This window comes from Microplitis mediator, chromosome 5, assembly GCF_029852145.1.
Source record: "Microplitis mediator isolate UGA2020A chromosome 5, iyMicMedi2.1, whole genome shotgun sequence".
Taxonomy (NCBI): Eukaryota; Metazoa; Arthropoda; class Insecta; order Hymenoptera; family Braconidae; genus Microplitis; species Microplitis mediator.
In genome coordinates, this window is record NC_079973.1 from 27,451,452 (window position 1) to 27,469,236 (window position 17,785).

A 17,785-nucleotide genomic window follows, 5' to 3' on the forward strand; every position below is an offset into this window, starting at 1 on the left:
TTAGCTGTAAAGTACGTATATATTTATATGGATTGACTAATTTCTGAGTTTACTTAAAAAATTTAGTACACAGTGTACAGTAGTACAGTCTATTAGTTGTTAAAGTATAATAATTTTTTTCAAACAAAAGTAAATCAAGCTAATAAATTACGTGCTACGAATTGAGGTTTATGATGCAGAGGTTTATGTGTAAGTGTCATGTCTCAAAATGACACAAATTTTCAAATGTCGGAGCGGTCAGTATACTGACAGAATCTCTTAAATGCCAGCAAGTGAGACTAGAGTGGGATATACGTATACATATTAAAATAAATTCGGAGTAGGTGTCATGGTACGTTGCCTGCACAACCAATCGTACGTACCTACATAATATGTATATATATATGTATGTATGTATAGTTGTATAGTTGTTGTATTAGTGAACGCGTTATTAATTCCAACGATAAGCGGTCGCTGGCAACTGAGACAAAAATGTCCAAAATTCTGTAGCCACCATCCCGTTATTCTAACGTTTTAACTGTATAATAATGCCGTAGCGAGCATACTATACGGCACACTAATATACTAGTGTCTAGTGATTTTGCCCCCGATAATAAAATAAAACTTTAAATCTCTCGTGCAGAATAATCAATTTTATTTATTTTATATCATTATGTATGTATGTATCTATTATTATTATATATAGTTAGTAATCTTTTATATTTATTAGAGTCAATGACTCGTATTGGCCAGGTCAGACAGTTTACTCATGAGAGAAATTTATTGGGCAAGGATTTGGTCAGCGGTGTGTCAAATGTCCTTGGTTTGTTTTTTTTTTTATCCACAATATCGTTGCCCTGCTAATACTTAACACCACATAGTTTTTACATTATTGTGTGTTAATAATGCAATCTTTGATTTTTTATTAAAGATTATTATTATTATTATTGTAATATGGATAAATAAAAATGTATTAAGTATATAACAGAGCCAGGTGTGATTTGTAAAACCAATAACGTATTTATATATACGGTCATGTAGATATAGTAATATTTTCTAACCACCACACGAGGTACGAGAATTGTCAACAATCAAGTTCAAGAATAATAAACTACGTCAGGATCAATAATGTAAATTGTCGATATCTCGATGTATATAATATAATATTTAACTACTACACTATCGAATGGATAAAGAGTAAAGGGAATGCAAGAGGTGGTGAGAAGGAGAGACTTACACCAATACACCATGCAGTCATTCGTTGTTGATCGTTGGTGATCGTTGTTGGCGCATATTGTGTGGCTTGGCTTGTGCCACTGACCTACAAACATACTTACCTATGTTATACTATGCTGACTGGCTTTAAACGTTCATGTCCTCACTCAAACTCCTTTACCATATACTTTACCTCAGCTCTTATATATACATGTATATATATATATAGATGCTCGTCCTCCCGCAAGAACCAGCCTCTACTCATGTACTCACTAAATATAATATCCCATCAATACTTTATTCATTTTTAATAAATATCCATTTATATTCTATATGCCTATGAAACTGTATCTTTTTTTATTTATTTTCAATATAATTACAATAACGTTCAAAATTCTAATAATTATGTTAGATAACAGATAAAAGAATATGTATAGATATATCAATGTTGCTCCCGTCTATGGAAAAAAAATAAATAAAAAAAAAAAAGGGGGATATTAAAAAGTATGTAAGCATTAGCAGTGGGCATATGTTGGATGATGCGGGCTTAACGGATTTCTTGGTCAACAGTTAGACAGACGTATGAGAATTTGGAAGTGTAGTAGATTGAGAGTAGATCGGTGTTACTGCTGCTGGTGCTGGTGCTTGTATATGGAATAATGTTATGTATATTTATAATTTTTAATTTATTTTTTTTTACATATATAAATATAATAAGGTGTTGGTTTTAGTGTGCCTGATGATCTTACGTTCTTAGGCGCACTCTCCATCTCGATTGACCCACTTGTTAAACAGGACAAAACCATGAATATATATATGTATATACCTCGAGAGTATTATCAGGAGAAAGAAAAGAAGAAATGCAAAGACAGTAATAAAGAATAATAATAATAATAAGAAGGAGGAGAAGAAAGAGTCTCTCACGTATAGAAGAGACTATTATTCGCTTGACTTTTATTTCATCCGGTGCTGCTATATAAAATAAAAAATGTCGGTGGATTCCAGTTGGCCATCGTCGACAAAAGTTGAGAGTCCCGGTTTGTCCGAAACAAAATTTTTAGCTCTCCCATCAATGTATATTTAAATATTATATTTATATTACATACATACGACCCACTCTTGGTTTCGAGCCGGATGTTAAATAGCGCAAAACGTGAAAATTTACCGGCATTTATTTTATATTAATATGAATACTTAAATTAATAAATTTATGTAAGAATTAAAAAAATTTCTTTTTATTGACTTTTCAAAGTCTTCGATTTATCAATATTTTAAGTTTCCCATCACACTGGATGAATTCCTCAATCCCTCTACGCTTTTCAATCATCATCACTATATGTATATTATCTATATAAATATATATATGTTGAAAATAAATCTAGCTTATAAGTTTAAAAATTTTAATCGGCCGACAAATGTATCCGTTTGACGTACATTTAATTCATTTATAAAAGTTACAATTGAGTAAAAGTTACGATTCTGATGACGATGGGTTTTTACAGAATTTTCTTCCTGGTATATATACTCAGTAATAAGTAACATATACCTATATATAAGATTATTATAAGTGTACGTAAAATCGCATGCCAGCATATCGCATCAGAAACTACTCACATAGTTTGTATAAATATATATATATATATATATATATATATATATATATGAAGTAATGTGTGCATGGTGTGTGCACAACTCATGGATCTCTCCTTGTTTTCGCATGAATGATCGCGGGCCAGAGAAAAATATCATACTATATAAAATAACTTTATATATATATATATATATATACTTATGTATGTATAACTTGTGAAACGGAAGGCCTTGACAAGGACGAGTAATAGCACAGCCACCGCCGTACGTTGAGTATGTAGTATGTGTTGTACTTGATGATCCATTACTTTTTCCAATTAAATGGTGTGGTTTCTTATAGTCAACCTGCATTTCTAAACATCAACAATCAATGTATTGAATAATATATACATACTAGATTTTGTATTATGTATACAGAAGTTTTTGTTGGAATAATTAATATTTGAATATTATATATATTTATATATATTAGCCATAACCATGGCGATGACCTCGAGTTGACTATTTATTTGTGTGTAATAATAAAAATATAGATACACACCTAAATGTCAGCAGCCTGTCGAAAAACAGTGAAAGAAAAATATTTGAGAAAAAAAGAAGAATTTATGAAAATATATAATTTACAGCTTTGGAGACACGATGAATTTGGATTGAATCGACAAGGTGCATGTAAAAGGAACAAAAAGGGGGGAGAGGTCATAAACCGAAAAACTAGAGAAAAATAGGAATGAAAATGAGACCGGGTAAAAGGACAACAAGTTTTCAGTGGCCACATTTATGTCCGCAAACTGTTCTTTGACAAACCACCGTAAATTTTCTACAGCAGCAGCAGCATCAGCAGATAAGTCAAGCTAGCCTGCTGCTATTTCTACAAGTACAGGAGCATTTTCTCATGTTAAACAAGAGTCACAGTATAAGTAATCCTACACAGAAGTTATATTTACGACCTCACCTTTTTTTTTCTTAAATGTCGCAAAAGTTGTTGTGTACCTGCGCTTATTTCAATCGTCCGCTGAATTTCGACAAGTTGACCACCGTATCGCAAAACGACAAGGAAAAGAAATAAAAATTTTTGAGAAGAAAAAGAGAGACCCAAAGAGGAAACCGCATCTAGTATCTTAGGTCCACAGAACAAAGGATCCAACAGACGGAGAGGTACTTACGGAAAGTGGGACCAAACCCGGTGGTCATTTAGTTACGCCAATAAATTCGTAAATCGTCCAGAATTTATTTCAAATATTTTTTTTTCTCTCTCTTTCCATGCATTTGATAAATATAAATATCTGTATATTTTTACGTAAAAATTATTTATTTAATTTATTTATGTAAAAATTATTTTTTTTTTTTAAATAATTCCTTGTATAGGCAAAGAAGAATAAAGCATTGACAGCAATTGCATAAATTTTAACGAATTTTTAAAAATAATAGAATCAGCCCGCACACAGCGTGTCGAATATGTTTGGTACAAAATATTTTGAAATGTTAGGTGTACGCCGTGCGAAATTGCGTCTTATTTTTAAATGCAATTTATTCTCAAGGCATTGTGTTTAGGTATCCGAATAACACGTGGAAACCGAGATTAGACGCGCCCCTTTTAGATATACAACAATATTTATCCATACACGTTTCATGGGCCCCATCAGTTGGCATGTTCATTGAAAGGTTCATTGGACCTGTCTGGACGCATTGTCACGCCTTTTCAACGATATATTACATTTATTTTTTAAAACTTTTGTTTCTCAAGTATACTATTATTATTAAGAGTTAAATTAAAAATAATAGAAAATATATAAATATATTTTTAAGACATAGAAAAATGTAAGGACACTGGCTGATAAGCGTAATTGGCACAGCCTCATAGTACAGTGATTTTACGGCTACTTGTGCCTTGAATAAAGTTACAATGTAAAATATAATTGTTATGTTATAATTGTTTGTTATGTATTCTAAGACCTAGTTTTCTCGAGGAGATATCGTTTTATATACATTGAGATCATTAGAATTATCATTTCCTTATGTTAACTAAGTAGTATTATTATTATTATTGGTATATTTCTTTTTTTTAGTTATGTTTTTCCAGTCAATTTACAACTTAAAAGGACACGAGCATTGACATTCTTTAGAATTTCTTCGCTTGGACGATTTATTAGACGATCAATCGTCTATACACTTGGTCAAAACATTTCGTTTATTCGTTCTATGCAAGTCTAACAGCATACATATGTACTCATATATTTATGTGTATACAAAAATTTACGATAACTTATTATATACCTGATGAAGGGCACAGACATATATGTATTGGTGAGTCGCGTGCAGCAACACATGTTTTAGATTTTAGAGTGTTTCAAACACACGACTAGTCTCTCACATTATCTGGATTTAGTTATAACAACACGTGTGTTTTATTGCTGGGACCTAATTATATATACCTTGGGCATTGAAAGAAAAATCTATAAACACAGTAAATATTTTGAAAGGAAAGAAAATTGACAAGCAACAACAACATGTGAAATTTTTGAAAATGTGACGCGTGCGACCTCTGTAAATCTAACATATATTTGTATATATCAATTGTTACACTGTAATTTGGGTGCACAGCGTGTGATAAATGAACACATATAATATACTTACATACATTTTGTAGCAAATATATTTTGTGCGTTGAAAAAAAAAAAAAAAAAAAAAAAAAAAAAAAACATATGTTTTTAATATTTTAAATATTATCAAGGAACATGATGCACCTTGAAGGAGCATAAAAAATTTTTTAAAAAATTCCCAAACGTCAATGCCACATTCTGTATAAAATTTTTTTTTTTTAGTTTATTGACATCTATAAACTTGTTTTTTAACCATCGGCAAAAGAAGTTATGAAATTGTATATATTTTGCGTCAAAAGGGACACGCTGATTAGATGGGACGACGACATTTCCTTCGTTCTGCAGTTAACTAAGTGTTGTAAATCCTCCCTCACCTTGTCAAAAAACAACCAACGAAGATAAATCGCAGTAGGATATATATCTACACCTATTGTTTGAATATTCAATTGCATACTGTTATTTTATTATTTTTTATTTTTTGTCCCATTAAACTTTATTTTTGTCACCTCACAGTTTAATACAGGGATTCTAAAAATAGAAATACCCAATTGTTTCCTCTGAACGTATATTTTATTTTGTTATTTCCTTTGGTATAGTTGACCCTTTTTTTTTTGTTCATGACCAAATATTGCTTAAATTTTATTTGAATAGTTGCGCGTTCAATGTTTAAAATTTCCGAGAGTAAAATTGTCTCAGTTTACGGTAACAACTCCTTTCCTCTTGAGGATTATCGGGTACAGAGTTGAAAAGCTATATTAAAAAAAATAAAATCTGTCAAGGTATTTCGTGTATTGACATAAGACCCAAAACGAGATAACAATAATACTTGAAACTGGTAAAGTTTTTTTTTGTTTTTTTTTTTTTTTCGATAGCCCTAGTTCTCTTGTTGTTCAGTATAGGATAAATAGCAGTATTCCGCTTTCTCAGGAATCTAAACTGAGTAACACAAATTTTCAAATGCAACGGTTTAACAGGATTAACGTAAATTTACACTGAAGGAGTTATATATATATTAGGGTTAAGAGAAAATGTATTTACCTTGAATAATTTAAACAACTTTTATTTCGACCAAATATCTTGAGAAATACAATTGAATTTATATATTTTCGAAATAATAAATAAATATATTAACGCATATACTTTATAGAGATATATTATAGGTATACAATTAATCAGTATATAAGTATTTCGAGTTATAATAAAAGAGCATGACGAAGAATGTGCTGAAAGCGTACGAGAATCCCTTTTGCCAACAATACAACTAAACTTGATGTTTCAACTATACATCAACAGTAGCATTATATACAACAGTAGTAGCTACATATGTGTTATAGTATAAATAATAAATGCGCGTGTGCATTACTCGTCGCAATTATAATTAATCAGCTTATGAGGATCGTACTTCAAGATAACCGCAACAAAATTACGAAATTCATTTTGCCAATTAAAGTTAAAAAAAAAAAAATTGTCTGACTCTAGCCGGAACAGACTCAATATACAATTAATAAAGTGTACTTTTACTCTAATCGAGTCTCATCATAATTACGTTTTTCGTTTACATTTTTTTTTCTTTTTTAATTTTATTTATCTTACAAAAATAGAAAAAAAATTACTTTTACAGATATTTATGACAACAATCGATATTAGTCAGCAAGAATGCTTAAGGGCATATTTGCGTGATAAAGTAATGGTAAGACTAATTACACAAAAAAAAAAATATATATATATACTAACTAATGTGTTCAATCAGGAACCGTCATGGTGTATATACTTATTTCACTATCTGACAGAAGTAAATAGCTATGTTATCTTTTTCAGTACATTTAAAAATGAAAATTCGTAATATTTTTAAAAAACGAAATTAGTATTTTAGTTTGTGTGCGCGTATGATGATTAATGGCTAATGGTTATTAAAGCATAAGTAAGTAAAAATAAAGTATAGATAATGAGGTAATAATGATTTTAAATTTATGATGAGTAAATTTTTGTTGGACAATATGTTTATGACAGTTAAGTTTTGATAAAACGAGAGGATTATAATAGTAAATATAAAAAAGACAATGTTGTTGTGGTGGTTGTTGCCGATGATGGCGAAAGAGGAATAATAATCTTGGAGGTAAATACGTAAAGGTGGTATAGAGTAATTTATATAGGTGGTAGATAGAATACTGTCTAAGATTTAAATATAGTGGTAATGGTGATGGTGGTAATGGTGGTGGTGGTGGTTGAAGTTGGAGGATGCCGGTTAGAGGTCCTCACTTATTCTATACAACAGTGAAAATAAGTAAAGAGGGGACTTTGACCAGGAAGAGAGGCTTCATCGTGCCGGTCTAGAGTCAAGAGTAGAGGAGGGTAAGGTGGGGTAGGGTGGGAGGAGGGGAGGGGGCAACAAGTAAGCCCGCCCGCCCGCCTCTGTGCTGTAGTAAGTCCGTCCGTTCGTGTAGCCATGAGGCCTGGCTCCAAGTAGGGGCCTCTGATCGTTCAAACCTCTAAAGGCCCCTCACAGTAAGGGCCCACAGGCCATCCAGTTCGCTTCTTCGCCTACTTTTAGAAATTAGTCGCTTTTCCCCGGCCAAAGTATAAGCCAACGTTGTTTCACGGTCTCTCGCGTCAGCTAAACGAGTCATCTCTTATTATTGATAACCCACTCAGAGTGAGACACAAACAAACAAACAAATTAACAAGTTAATTCAAAAAATAAAGTAAGGAAGAAGGAGTAAGTGGACATATCATCCAAGAGATAATAATCATCGAGGGAATAGTTCTTTTATAAAATATCTTCACGCCGGGCCAGTACACTAAAATTTTTTTCTGCATTTCGGATACACATTTGAGTTGATTAATTTTCGGTTTTATGTATCTCAATTATACATACTCTTTTATTGTGCATACGGTTGTGGAACATAATTAGATTATTTATTAATACGATTAAGTGATTTATTTAATACGATTATAGATTTGTAATACAAATGACAAAAGTGATGACTAGTGCAATTAATAGTACTAAAGTGTTAACAACAATAGTTTTATTAAAATTATAAAATAATATATATTATTGCTTGTAAATATAAACTTTATGAAATTAAAATTGTTAATGAGGATTGAGAGATTTCAAGGATTGTTAATATCGGCAATCAACTGTGCCGATATATTCTGGACCTCTTCCTGATCGCGGATCTTCGCGTGGTCAATCGGTGTGGTAGATACGGCCAGCGAAATTTATTCAGAGTGTTATCCACGGAAACCTGCGACCAGGAAGAGGAGGATTACTAGTAGACGTAAAAGAAAAAGGTGGCGGACGTGATTAATACTATTATTTATTAACTTTTTTTTTTATTTTATTTTCTACAATTATGATAGAATGACGATAATAATATTGGTAGTAAAGTAAAAAATTTTATGTGGACATAGCTAAGGATTTAAATTATAATAGTGACATTTATATAAATATAACACCATTAGACAAATTATTAAGTGATTTATACAAAAACAAGGAAAATTAACGTGTACAAATAATAATAACAGCAGGTGACAGTGTCTCGTTCAGTGGATAGATTCGTAAGGGGAGGTCCCGCGGGCAACAACAATACCACTCTGGATACCACGCTGCTCCTATGTAAGTTTAAAAACAATTCACATTTTTTATTAATGTTCAGCTAAACTCAAAAATATATATTTGTTTAAAATTAATGATTATGAAAATTGAACCAAAAAACGAGATGATGAATGTGTTGAGGTAAGAATGTATGGGTATATAAAATGTAATATTGGAGAAATATTGAACAAGAAATGAGTGGTTCACCAGATGAGCGAGCAACGGTGGTGTTCCCCACCTTGATGTAGGCACGAGTGACGCGCAATGGTAATATCACTGATAGTATGTATATGTTTGTATGAGTATGTGTGTGAGTGTGTGTAGTGTCCCGCGAACGCGCTGCCGCGAGAGTAGGTCAGTGTACCACATTAACCGGTGTGCCAGTAATGGGGGGGGGGGAAAAGGGGGCTTCCGACTAGTCAGTTCCGCAAGTGAGTATAGCAGATACAGCCTCCTGCACGATCGACGACCACCGCAAAACCTGATTCCAACCGGAGCAATCCTTTTCTCACCATACACACAACCAACTGTTTTCATTGTGCCATACACATATATATCTACCACATTCTCATATCATTATTATTATTACGATTACATCTTTCTGTTATCGTCATCTTGAAAAAGTTATTAAAATGGATAGATAGATATATTATTTCTCTTAGATGCTGATTAATGAATAGACGAAATTTTTAAAAGAATTTAATTAATGGTTGGCCCAATTTTCTCAACGACTGATGCTGATAATGATGTTTCTCTATATATAAACGTGTATATAGGAATCAAAGAGAGCCAAGTTGGTTGAAAGTTGCCGAAGGCCAAGGTTAATTATTGCCTACTCCGTACATATCTTATTCAGAGATTTGTACATATATAAATTTTTTATCTTTCTCCTTTTCATCACACAAAATACCGAATTTGTGTATAGTATATATAAACTACTCGCGTATAAGTAAGTAACCAAGCAAGTAAGCAAGCAAACAAGCCTTTAACCTTTACCTCGATCTACGTAGTCGCACTTTCTCCGTTGACCAAGCCATACCAGGTCACAATCCCCCTCCCTCCCCCACCCCTTTCCCCACACACTCGACTTTTTTTTAAGCCTTTTTTCTCTTTCTTTTTTATTTTATTATTATCCCATCGTTTATGATAGTTTTCTCATTCGTAGTATATCATAGAATATAACGAAAATTTTCTGGTGATGGTTTTAATTATTATTATTATTGTTGTTGTAACGAGTACACATGCGTACATGAGGAAGTAATGTGTGTTTTATGATCCTGCTGCTGCTGCTACTGGAAAAGAGGGCAACAGCACCCACATACTCGGTACATATACATGCATGCATATATATTTATATACAACAACTCGACAAGTCTAATTAGTTAAATGTATTTATATCAACATTAACATAAATAATAAAGAGTATAAAAATAAAGTTATTTGCTATTATAATTTTGTCTCCATAAATAATATTTTTTATTTATCATATAATATATATCTTCGGCATTAGTATGTATGTACATATACTTACATTGTCTGTGCAGTTTATCTTGCATTAAACTCACTGCATACTACACTCGTTGAAATTTCTTTTCTCTCGTATAAGCCCACATATACTTGATCATTTGTCTATCGTTAAATTTATTTAAATACCACGGATAATACCCTCATTTTTTAAAAAAAAGTTGTATCGTTCTCAATATCACTTTACAAATATGTATATATATATATATGAATATAATGCGAAAGTTGTCGAATACGATGACCGAAATATCATCAGAGACACCTGCGTTTACAATCTTCAATATTGTATACATTCATACAATTTACTTTGACCAAACGGCTGTTTTATATTTACATCCTTTTTCATGTATCCTTTTATTATTGGTACAATAAACTTTTACTCAAGTAAAGTCATCATAATCATTTATAAAAAATATAACAACGATTTTGTTGCATTGAGCGCAAAGATAAAATTAATAGTAAAGATAATAGATCAATGTAGATAATGATGATTGTTTTTTGTTATTATTTTTGGTGGTTCTTGGGACATCTGGGCATAAAATAACTCTGTACTAACAGAAACAGATGTAGGTCGAAGAGTAGGTTATAGTTGGGTATAGTTGTCAATTCGCACGCGCTATTTTCCACAATGAAAAGGAAAGCAAACGCTGTGCACTCAACAAAATTTTGTATGCGTGTATAATATAGATATTTATATATGTATGTATGTACACATGTATATGTGTTGTGTGTGAGCATGAGTGTGTAACAAACGCGCGTGAACTAAAGTAGTGGAGAAGCTATTGGTTGTCGGCGGGTTAACGGTGCTCCGTTCTACTTATCGTCGAGCTGAGCCGGCGATTCCCCTGTACAACACAGCCTGCATCACGTCTGGACAACCATGACGCACGTGTGCTTAGAACAACCGCACACAGTCACGCAAAACATGACGCGTATACAATATACATAATATAATACAATCAGTATGCCAAAGTTGTGCACTGCTAAAACCTATAACATATACATATATCCCATAGACATCATTCAATATTATTACTATGTATTATACTCATGTACTTATACTTGTTTCTTTTTTTTTTATTCGATCGTAGAATCATCAGATAAAATAATAATAGTTAGTAGTATTTGCTGGTTTTTTTTTGTACTCGGTTGGTTACAGGATGATCTGCTTGATGGAATGCTGAGTCACTTTCCTCTTGTTTAAGTGGGTCACCTGTAGAAACTATATACTCAATTCTGATCATCATGATTTTTATTCTAAATCGTCGTTATCATTGCCATCATATTCTACGTCAGCAATGATTATTTAATTTTTAACTGCAAAGTAAATTGTAATTATTATTATTATTATTTGCTGCAAGTGACATTTGTTGTAGATGCATGTCCCCAATTTAACATATCACAAGTACATACGTGCATACGTACCACGTACCTAAATTCCAATGATTAAAATCTTTGTCTGATGTATGTGTGTGTGTGTGTGTGTGTGGGGGTATGAGTTTATTCCCTATTCGTCCTTATGTGTACCCAGTAATCCCATTGATAAGTGGCTCACCATTGTCGTAGGCCGGAAAAAATAATAATAAACTCCTTTCTCTCTTTATCTCTGACAAAACTAACGATTGTTAGAGTTGCGACGCCACTGCGGTGCTGGATAACGGTACAATCAAGTCACGTCACGGTTCTACAACTCTCCCTCTCCCTCCTCTCCCTACCTTGGAACACCGCCACCACTTATTTGCCATTCCTGGTTGAGCTCTCAAGTCGACAAGGACGCACTGTAACACTGTAACCCGACGACAAGGACGGTGACCTGAGGGAAGGTTGTACTGAAATAAGCTACTACCGCCTTTTATTCTTCCTCTTCTTATCATCCTATATAATACTACTCGCAATCATTTATATACATTTATAACCTTCCTCTCTTATCATTGTTTCAAAAATTTATTTTTTTTAAATAATGATTATCTTTTAATAAAATGTATCTGCATATAACGTGATTTAGTGAAATGATGAATATATATATATATATATATACCTACAGTCTTACTGTGGCTGCGGGTAGTGTGCCACTGACCTAGTTAGCTAGAGCAACTCTTTTTATATATATTTTTTTATTTCCTTTTTCTTTCTCTCTGACGTATAAAGAAGAGAAAGAGACAAGTCGGTGTATAAGTATGTATGTAACTCTATACTGTATAGTAATTCTGCCCGCTAATAATCAACCCGACTCGAGATATAATTATTTATGAAATTAAATATGTATAGATATATTAAAAAATTGAGGTGATGATAAAAATATTTAGAGTAATGTGTCACGTTGAAATATTTTAAATTAAAATTGTTACAGGTCCTCGCGGCGCCGTTGGCGGTTGCAACACCCCCGGCAGTAGAGTGGATCCCTGGTGGAATCCTGGTTCCCTCTTCCCAACTGTCTCGACGCCAGGACCACCTAAAATCGACGAGGGACTTCCGGGAATAAATCAACATCAGTATTGTGGCCAGCAACAGCAACAAAATAATACTCGCAATACGTCGAGTCCTATTTTAACTTATTCATTTTTATCATCATCGATTCAACAACAGTCTTATGACCACTTAAATAATAATAACAACAACAACAACAACAACAACAATAACGATAATCAAGAAATAAATAAAAATTTGTGCTCATCATTGGGTATTGCCTCAGCGACAACGAGTCCACCGATTTTATCTTCATCATCATCATCGTCGTCATCCTCGTCGTCGTCATCTTCATCAGCAGCAGCAGTATCATTAACTTCTAGCTTCTGCCAAATAGACTCATTGACTACTAACTCAAATAGGTGTAGCTCAGATGTTGTAAGATTATCATCAACCACGAGTACCTGCAATAATTCATACGGCACAAACGTTTCAACCTCTTCAAAACAATCTGATAACGTACTTTCCACACTGCTTGCCCCAAAATCATCAGATTCCTCGCATATAACGCGAGGAATCAATCATCATCACAATCACAATCACAATCATAATCACAATCATAATCATAATCATAATCAGTCTGGCGGTGTTGCTGCTGGTAGCAATCGAACAGTATTGTCATCTTTATTAACAGCAGCAGCAGCAGCAGCCGCGGCAGCAGCGGCAGTAGCCACAACAACCACAACAACAACAACAGCATCACCAACAACAACAAATTTAGACTATGCGACTAATTCATCTGCCGCCTCAACATCAATAGCAAATATCATAAGAAATTCCAGTGCAAATAATATTGATACAACGACTGTGTCTTCCCCAACCTCATCCTCTTCTTCGAGAGATTCAATAACGGGTATTCTTTCATCACTTAACGTCAGAATTAAATCAGAACATATACCGAAAGGGAATAATAATAATAATAATAATATTAGTAATAATAATAATAACAATAATAATAATAGTAATAATCAAACGACGGATGATTCCACCGGTTCTGCACAAGGATATTGTGCATCTCTTTTGAGTTCTCTGTTATCAACATCGAGAATATCATCAGGTAACACAAATTCTGATATAACGAATAATCAAGATCATAATATTAAAGTTGAATATTCATTGAATGTACCATCACCCCAAGGAAACGTTTTACAAGTTACCGAAGAAAATTTAACAGCAACATCACCTTACGATATTATTAGCACCAGTGGACAATCATCATCACAATCACGGTGTTTTTCCTCAAAAGATCGTGATAAACAACATTCAACCTCAGATAATATAGTTGTATCACCAGTATCAGTAGCTGAAATAGCAGCTCTCGATATGAAGTATGAGACACAAACGGTACCGGGTTCAGGAGCACCCCATTTAACAGGATCAACTGGTGTTGAACCTCCTCACAGTAGCAGTCAATCAAGTGGACTTGTTGTTGTAGGAGCATCAGCAGCAGCAACAGAAGTCGGTGTTGATAGCCTTCTTTTGCCATGGGCCACTAGTGGTCCCGATTTTCTCGAACCCTCTGATGTTAAACAAACAACACCAGGTTCTATTCATGACGCTTGGGATACTCTATTATTGGGTTCATCAGTGGGTGTTGTTGCTTCTGCTCATTCGTTAGCTGAATTAAAACCATTACCACCATTTACTGGTTATACTGGACATTTAAGTATAAATGGTATACCTGGACATCATTATCATACGATAGCATCATCTGCTCAAAGACCTACAATACAATCCTCCTCTTCACCTACACCATCTTCAAATCATGAATACTATGAATCATCGGTTGTATCATCGAGTACACCTTGTCCACAATCGACACAAAAATCAACTCAACAGCATCAATTACCCCAATCAACAACACAGCAAGTTGAATATGATATTGAAGATATTGCTGAAATAATTGGCTCTGCTATTGCGGATACAACTGTTCCTGGTGGTGGAAATGGTCCTGGCTCGGAAAATGATGCTGATAATTCAAAAGATTGGATTGATATAGCGGAATGGATTGACACTGCGTGTTCACCTAAAACCCATGAAACATCATCACCAAATCCATACTCACAGATATATGCCTCACAAACAAATCAACCTAATAATCATAATCATCAACATGGATCAACTTTACAAAATTTATTGACAACAACAAGTTATGCACCATTGCTACAAGCAAGACTTCAAGCTGGTAATGCGGGTCTTCAAAATCCATCATGTGGTGAGACACCCTCTTCAACGAGTCCTTATCCACCAGTCAGTCCACCCGGTAGGGTATCAACATCCTGTAGTCCTGATCATTTACTTCATTCCCCGTTTGCTGCACCATCTCACACGCGAAAAAGATCACGACCATCACCAGCTGGCAATCAAAATCCTTCAAAAAAAAATCCAGCCACTACAGCTTTACCCTACGGTACAGAGTCAAGTCTTATAGGTGGTAAAGAAAAACCCGTTCACAGGTGTTCTATTTGCAATAGAGGATTTCTAAATAAAAGCAATATTAAAGTTCACTTGAGAACTCATACGGGCGAAAAACCATTCAGGTGTGAAGTTTGTGGTAAAGCTTTTCGACAAAAAGCCCATCTAATAAAACATCAACAGATTCACAAGAGAATTGGCAGGGATTAAATTTCTTTATTTTTTTTTTTATTTTATTTATTTTTAAAAATCTAAATGATCACACATACAACAATAACGTCAGTGATATATATTTATATACGTTGTGTTGAGTAGCACAATAATAATAGTAATAATAATAATAACAAAAAATCCTTTCAATCAGATACTTATGGCATTTGTCGTGTATATTAGCTTACTGATTTTGTTAATAAAAATAGTAAATTTTATGATGATGATGATGATGATAATACAAGATTACTTGACAGCAGCCAAAATACTCAACAAGTAAATCATGTGAGTATATTCGACAACTAGTATGTGTAAAATAAAATTAATTAAGGTATGAAACCTTGATTAATAGGAACTTTGATTATTATTATTAATATTATTATTTTATAAAAAAAGTACCAGTGCAAATAATGCGCGTGCGCGCGATATATGTAGTATACATATATTAACACTGATAATAAAAGAAAGAAAGAAAATATAAAAAAATCTAGATATATATGTGTGAGTGTCGTTTTTGGAATAAAATTCTCAATGGTGCGAATTGTGCGCCATGTATATATAATATGACACTTATTTTTATATATTATAATTGAGTACTTAGTTTTTGACATTGTATGTAATTTAAAATAATTATTGCTCGGTATATCTTGCTAACGCGCATGGTACTATTTTATTTATAATTACATATATGTTTATGTATAGACACTTGCGTGCGACTAAATAAGAGACATTAAACAATGTATAACGAGACAATAAGCGCGACCTGTTGTGATCGTGCTACAATGTACCTATAAATATATATATATTTATATTTATAGTTAGATAGATATATATATATTTATAAAAATATGTTATTAAGTCCTTCCGTCACGTGCTTTTAATTTAATTTAACTTACATTTAAATAAATATATATTTATATTGTTTTTGTTATCAGTTATCACCAGTTATAAAACTTTTATCATCTTCACTCATCCATTTATTTATTTTGCTTCATTTATTAATTTTTTTCTTCATCAATTTTCCTTTTTTCTCTTTACTCTTATTTAATAGTATTCTTTTATGCTTTATTTGCTTCTTTATTAATTACTTTTTTTTCTTTTGCGACAATACATTAACAAATAATCCTTCGGGATTATAAAAAATTCATATAATATAATGTCAATTTATTAATTATTATTTAAATTAGTCTTATATGTATATAAATTGTCAAAAAAATTATTAATATATACGTCGCATCAATCATTTTTCTCTTTTTTTATTTATTTCTATTTATTGCCTTTTTTTTTTTATTAATTTTACTTTCTCTTATTTTTCTCGTTATTTATGTTAAATTATTTATTCGAATTTAAGTTTAGTGGAGAGTATAAAACTATGATTGATTTTTGAAAAATAGATGCATACGTGCGCATAAAAAATGAAATGACGGCTGTGTTCTCTTCTTTCGCATGAGGATGATCCACAGATCTCACGAAATATATAAACTATTAAATCCCATTGATAAGGGTATTTCTGTCATCATTTTTTTTCTTCTTTTTTTTACCGTCTCCCTATTTCTCTGTCTTTATCTCTTTTTTATAATTTTTAAAGATTAAATCTATTTAAGTACTCCGTACACACCCAGCTTCATATTTATTATAGTATCTTTTCTTATTATTTTCTTTTTTTTTCTTTTTCTAAATCTTGTACTTTGTATTGTTTTGAACACTCGGGTCCAATGTGTGACTTGTTAATTAATAAAAATTCAAGTGAGATGATATTTACTCAATGGCAGTTTTTAATTATAAAAAAAGGAAACGAAAAAGAAAAAGAAAAAAAAAAGATAATTAGATTTGTGTGTGATAAACACAGTTAATTTTTATACTTGGTACCTAGCGTAGCTGGCTACGCAAATCTTTGTATGTAGATTATTTAAACAAACAAACAAACAAACATAAAAACTGATGATGATAATAAAAAATAAGACATAATTTATTTCAAGCTCGATGCAACACTATTTATTATTTCTTTTTTTGATACACTGAATAAACGGTGTTAAATAATACATAATTTGCATCAACAACAAATAAATAGTGTCTCTAAATAATAAATAACAATAATAATAATAATAGAAAAAAAATAAAAAGTGTAATGAATGGCAGTATTGTATCTATATTTAATATAATTAATTATACTGAATTAGTGTATATCTAA

At 32.3% G+C, this 17,785-nt stretch overlaps 1 protein-coding gene across 1 annotated transcript; it reads left to right on the forward strand.

The window, feature by feature from the left end:
• The first annotated feature begins 11,383 nt into the window (after window positions 1-11,383).
• LOC130667378 (uncharacterized) lies at window positions 11,384-17,785 on the forward strand. The gene is made up of 2 exons (XM_057468888.1): window positions 11,384-11,435; window positions 12,854-17,785. The coding sequence occupies exons 1-2, from the start codon at window positions 11,384-11,386 to the stop codon at window positions 15,592-15,594; spliced, it is 2,793 nt and encodes a 930-aa protein (XP_057324871.1). The 3' UTR covers window positions 15,595-17,785.